Source organism: Prionailurus bengalensis, chromosome A1 (genome assembly GCF_016509475.1).
Source record: "Prionailurus bengalensis isolate Pbe53 chromosome A1, Fcat_Pben_1.1_paternal_pri, whole genome shotgun sequence".
Classification (NCBI taxonomy): Eukaryota; Metazoa; Chordata; class Mammalia; order Carnivora; family Felidae; genus Prionailurus; species Prionailurus bengalensis.
The window spans coordinates 124,048,956-124,055,385 of NC_057343.1; the positions used below are offsets into that span (position 1 = coordinate 124,048,956).

At 42.0% G+C, this 6,430-nt stretch overlaps 1 protein-coding gene across 1 annotated transcript; it reads left to right on the plus strand.

Annotated features, from left to right (window-relative positions):
- The first annotated feature begins 1,992 nt into the window (after positions 1–1,992).
- SPINK14 (serine peptidase inhibitor Kazal type 14 (putative)) lies at positions 1,993–5,748 on the plus strand. Its single transcript, XM_043573440.1, has 4 exons — positions 1,993–2,062; positions 3,163–3,200; positions 4,309–4,445; positions 5,703–5,748. Exons 1-4 carry the CDS (start codon positions 1,993–1,995, stop codon positions 5,746–5,748), a joined length of 291 nt encoding a protein of 96 aa, XP_043429375.1.
- The last annotated feature ends 682 nt before the right edge of the window (positions 5,749–6,430 follow it).

Here is a 6,430-nt window from a genome sequence, read left to right on the forward strand (position 1 = left end):
CTTCAAGCGCCTGGGTGTCTCAGTCGGTTAAGTTTCCGACTTCAGTTCAGGTTATGAGATCACAGTCCGTGGGTTCAAGCCCCTCTTCAGGCTCTGTGCTGACAGCTCAGAGCCTGGAGCCTGCTTCAGATTCTGTCTCCCTCTCTCTCTGCCCCTCCCTCACTTGTGCTCTGTGTCCCTCTCTCTCTCAAAAATAAATAATAAAACATTAAAAATTTTTTTAAAAGAAAAAGAACAATTGTTCTTTACAGAAAGGAAGATGAACACAGGGCATTCAGACAACAGGAGGAAACTCAGTTATGACAACATATCTTCCATGTTACAAAGCTGCAAAGGCTGTGGATTACTTTAAGAACCAGGCAGGACTCACTGCAAATGGTGTCTAGAGACCTCATTCATCACCAACGTCCTTCCTTACTCAGCTCTTTCCATGTTTTGCATGCTGGCCAAAGGTACTAATTCTTGTGGAACATACTCTGCTTTTTCTGCTGCGCTCTCCCCTACCGTGATGTGTTTCTTCATGCCATTGCCCCTTTAGATTGCCTGCCACAGGCTTCCCTGTCCAGTGATCTGTTCCCACCCCCAAGTCCTCTAGGCAGCTCGGTGCTTCCTTACCCAATGCCTCCTGCTGAGGTTTGACTTTGATTTACCCTGAATATTGGGCCTCCAGGGGCTGCTCCTCCCAGCACACAATGCCTCAGTGACCTCTCTCTCTTACATAGCTATTCCACCCCCTCCTGAGGCCCTGATACCTGCTTCTTAAAAGAGGCAAGAACCACAGAGAACATGCCACGTCTCTCTTCCTTTCTCTTCTTTCCAAGGTGGGTCGAAGAAGGGGACGTGTGTGTGGTAGGGGGAGTGGGCATCTGGCATCCTGCTTTACTGCAGCTGGATCTTCCATTGTTGCAGCTCCATTCCCAAAGGAATCCAGGGAAGATGTCAGGAAGAGATGGGGTGTGCTTAGCAAAAAGCGCAGGAGCTCCGATTGTCTCAGGAGCAGTCAGGGTAGGAAGCCCCGGACATTGTGCCAAGCACCTCCAACCATCTTGGGAAGTAGAGTACCCTAGGGACATTACCATGTCTCACATAACACCTATCACACCACAGCATATCGCAAATGGTTTATGTCAGTTGCCTATTCACATATGCTACAAAGCAGAGAAAAAGGCCTGATGGCATAGGGAGGATCAGGTCACCTCCGTAGGATTAGGAAGATAGGGGAGTTCATTGTGGTCCTTGCGCAGGCCTGGAAACTGCATACCATTCTCTAGCATCAGAAGGGGATCCTCCCACAGGAGGATTTGCTCACGGATTTCTCCCTTTCTGGATGTCTAAATGAAAATAACTTTGGGGCCCCCATGAGATAGTGTGGAATGGTATTTCTCCCTGTGCACTCTCTCAGAGTGCTCCAGGAGAGCTGAGCATTCCACACCAGAAGATTCTAGCACAGCCAAGTAAGTCTGGAATATTACAATCTTTGCCTTACTCCAAAGAGACAGTCTCAGCTTCATGAGCAAGTACGGACCTGCTTCCTCTGTTGAGAAGCTCTTATTTTCTGGAAGCTTCTAGTGGCCTCATTTTCTTTGTATCCACTCAAAGAACAAATTTGGGTTAATCTTCAGGTAAGGGGTTGCCTTTTAAAGACACTTAAAATACCTCCATACTAAAATAATATAATTATGCCCAAAGAGTAACCTCTGATTGACTTCTGTCTTCTAAGTAGTCACAGGTCTGTCACTGAGTTCTAGACTTTTATTTATGACCAGCCAATTTTAGCATTTTCCTGAGCATTTGTTCTTGGGGAAGAGTGAAATAATAGGCTTTCCAAGTGTGGTATACAGAGGTTACAGTGGGCAGGCTGGAGATGGATATTCACCCTAAAGATGGTCTTAATATCTTGAATACCTCTGCTTTAGTGATTGTACTAGAGGGGAACATCCCAAGGCAATATCTCAGAGCATCACTCTAAGGACATACGCACCAGGAGGAAAAATGACCAAATGTCATCCAGTATTCTGCTCGCTTTTGTTCTTCATCATGATACATGGGGCATTACCTTCTGGTGAGTAATTTGGCTGGTTCTGGCATTTATGTAAAGTTGATTTGTGAGCTTTGATACTGTAATCTGAAAGAACGCTTTAGAATTATTTTGTGTTTATTTGTGTAAGAGTATCATTTTACTATATCTGTATATCTGTATCTATAGAGAGAGACTATGCAGTTGGTCAACAAATAAAAGACTCCGAGCCAATGTGCAAGGGCCTTTGTTTCCCCATCTATTAGTGCAGATTATGAAACCTAATTTATGGGGACCAGGGGGCTTGGGCAATTCAAGGTAGAATGTGAAAGTGATTGGCAATATGCCCACATCTCAACACATCTCAAAAATGCAAAACTTTTGAAAATGCTTTGCCATGAATTTCAGTAGGTCATTACCTTTTTTGTCCTCCTTTATAAAAGAGTCCTGTGGGGAATTTTAAAGAGACCTAGCCTTAAGGACTGAAGAACTTGATTTTTTACCCATCTACCATGAAATCCTGGGCAGTAGCAATTGTCTTTCCTCTCTCTGTAAATACGGGGATTAGACTAAAGGCCTCTTTAAAGTTCTAACATTTCTTAATGTCTTTTCTTTTTGGCTGCCTGTTCTGAATCCTCTCAAGCCCAGGCTAACTACAGGTTAATCAAAAATTTACTTGTTATACTAGACTGACAACATATATGAGACCAGTGATTGCTTGCTACTTATCCATCAGGAGTAGAAGAGTTCTTCCACATTTTTTGAGGGAAAAAAATGAATGCATGTGTAAATAAAACAGTTTTGGGGTGCCTGGGTGGCTCAGTCAGTTGAGTATCCCACCCTTGATTTTGGCTCATGATCTCAGAGTCTGTAAGTTCAAGAGCTGTGTCAGGCTCTGTGCTGACAGTGTGGAACCTGCTTGGGATTCTCTCTCTCTCTCTCTCTCTCTCTCTCTCTCTCTCTCAAAATAAATAAATCTAAAAAAATTATAAATAAATAAATAAAATAAAATTTTAAAAAAGGTTTTCTGTTATTGCAAGCTTTCTTGGTAATAAATTAGAATTCTTTAATTCTGCCAACAGATTAAGCTATGGTTTACCAGGTATTACACTCTGCAACTATTTTCATTTATGTCTTGGTTTTAGAACCTCGACACTGGTGGCCACCACATGGAGCTGTTAAGGTAATCTTTCACTATATTTCTCAGGATTGAGATTCTAATTTGAGTTTTCTTTGGGTTTGCTGTTTTAGAATCTTACTTCAGGAAGGTCATCTGTGATGTTCTCCAAAGTCCACTCACATGAACATGGCAGGTACTCTGTAGATACATGAGCCCCAAGTAGAGTGATCCAAACTGGGAACCAAGATGAGATTTGTTCATTTGGACACCAGATAGCCCTCCATAGTGCCTAGAAAATGAGTACCAACAATTGCCAGGGGATAGAGGAAGTGGAGGGATTAGTTGGGTGACAGACATACAGGAGGCAGATGATGGTGGCCTGGCCATGGTGGTGGTGTTGGATAAGGAAGATGGAAAAGAGTTTCTAAGCTCAAATATGATCCCTCTTTCTCTACTCAGCCGAAACTCTCTCCCACCTTGTATCAGAGGCACATTACCAATCTTTCTATGAAACTCATAGAGCCCCTGAGACCATCTCCTCAAGTTCCAGCAAACAGAGTCACATCTTCAAGCTGCCACTGACACCAGCATTGTGACTGGATGTGGGTTTTCATCCCTGATGAGACATGTCCCTTCTTTTGTTTTTAGTTTTCCCTAAAAAATCAGGGCATTATGCTAAATGCTTTCACATTTCACAACTTCAAGAAGAGAGTTGACTTGGGGATTTTGAGACTGGATGAAATATGATAAATATTTTAAATTGAAGCCTATGAATGCCAGTGAAGCATTTCTTTCCAATTATGAGCTTTCTGGGTTTTTTGCCCACTTGGCCCAGAAATCTCTAAGACTTTTCCCATGTCTAATACTCTGGGAATGAAGGAGATTGAGAGAGAAGCTAAATTTCACAACTACATCCACTCTTCTTTTTCCCACCATAGTGTAGCAGGCCTCTGTACCCCGTTACCATCAGGAGGTCCTCACAATGAAGGTGTTGTGGTTGTCAGACAGGATAAATTTAGGTTTGGCCTCCACTGCTTTGTGAAGGGACAGCTGTAAGAGCTTTGTGTGACTGTGATAGGATGCTAACTATGTTTAGATTTTCCTAATCAAGTCCAGATGTGACCTACCTGTTTGTGTGATTCTAATGTCATTCTTTTCAAATCAATTTCAGGTGAAATGTCCATATAAGAAAGTAAACTTGAGTTGGTTCACTGGAACAGTGAACCCCTGCCCTGGTTTATATCAACCCATCTGTGGCACTAATTTTGTAACCTATGAAAACCCCTGCATCTTGTGTGTCGAGAGCATGTGAGTACTATTTGGGGGGAAAGAAGAGAAGGAAGACAAACTTAGTCCACCACAGTTACCATGTACCTCTTCTGCCAAGTGTATCAGCCTTGAAGCCAGGAATTTGCTCCAGTTTGCAGAGATAATAATCAGTCCCCAGTCATAAGAGCATGTGGTAATATAAAGCCCACTGGGGTAGAAAGCAGACTCAGTGTACTCTGTGGTGTTTCAGGGCCTTCTGTCTGAGCCCTCACATTCCCATATGCCAAGTGATGGATCAAATCCCCTATGCTACATGAAGCTTTGGTTATTCCTTTGAGTCCTGAAATTCTTTGGTTTGAAATTGTGGTTTGCCTTCTCTAAGATACCTTCAATCTTTTATGTGTCTGAAACTCTGAGCTATGATGAGGTGACTGCAAGGTTTGGGTCCTTTTGCTAAGAGCCCCTGTTTAGGTTTTTGGATTTATGGGACATGATTATTAGTGATTAGACACTGAGATCTCACAAAACCACACCTTCAGGTTTGACCTCTGTTTAAGCCAGTGCAGTTCACAGGGACTAAAATGCTCCTCATGGCCTCACAATGCCAACAATCATTTTGTAATTTTATACAAGGATCAGTGTCAGGAATGTGTAAATTCCACATCATCCTGACTAATGAGGAACTGGGCCAAAGTGTGAGGGTGTTAATAGAAAAAGATGAGGACTGATACGCCTTATAGATCACAAGCTCAGGCCTGACTTATTTTCTTTCTTTCTTTCTTTCTTTCTTTCTTTCTTTCTTTCTTTCTTTCTTTCATTTGAGAGAGAGAGAGAGCAAGCAGGGGAGAGGGGCAGAGGAAGAGAGAGACAGAGAGAGAGAGAGAAAGAGAGAGACAGAGAGAGAGAGAAAGAGAGAGAGAGAGAATATTAAGTAGGCTTCATGCTCAGCACAGAGCCCGAAGCAGGACTTGATCCCACAATCCTGGGATCATGACCTGAACAAAAATCAGTAGTTGGATTCTCAACCAACTGAGCCTCCCAGGAGCCCCAAATAACTTATTTTCAAAGAGTTTGCAGCATAGCCCATAACATCTTCCATGGCATCTTAGAATCACGGAAGGATAACTGGATAGGAAAATCCAATAACCTAGTTTTTGTATGTAGTCAATTCCCTTTATGCTCTGGCTCTTAGTTTCCTTAAATATAAAATAAGGATGGTAGATAAAATAATTTTTAAAAGTTTTTGTAGGTCTGACATTTTATTAATGCAATGTTGATTCTGATTCTTGCCTTTAGGAAATCTCATGGGAAGATTAGGTTTCAAAATGATGGAAAATGTTAGCTGAGTGAACTTGGATGTCAAAGAAGATATCTTTTTTTCTGTATCATGACAACCCTTCCTTGCATTTGATAGTGACAGAGACCTGCCCCTGCTGTGCTTGTATCAGATAACTAAAAGTTCCTTCCTTAGACTTCTTTCCTCATTGATGCACTGCCTTCCATATTCTAATAAATAAACTTTTCTGGAAGTCTGATTTAACTTGGTCCTCAGATCTGTGTCTCAATTCTCAGAAATAGAACAAAATGAACATTTGAGCCAAAGGTCAAAACCAAACAGTGGGATTCATCAGCTTCTTGATACTGTGAACGGCGAAGGAATCTATATGAAGGCTCCAAGTTGTCTTCCAAGGAACACAACGGAAATTTCTTCCATATTCCTATAGTATTTCTTAAAAAAACAACTACTAGGAACTATGGAGCATCGTGCTCTTCCTGGCCATTCCTCTTGCCCACTTGCTGCAAACTCCTTGTTAAACAATTTCACTTTTAGACTCAGTTTTGAAACAGAGACATTTACACACATCTGGCTTGACTCTGCAAGACCCAACATTTCCACTGGCCCCACTTTTCTCCATAGAAGGAGGCCTACATCAGTGGCATCCATGAATGTTCCAGTTGTTTTTTTAAAATTCTCTTGACACATTTTAACCTCTGAAACCTATTGGGACATGTTCTTCTCTGGG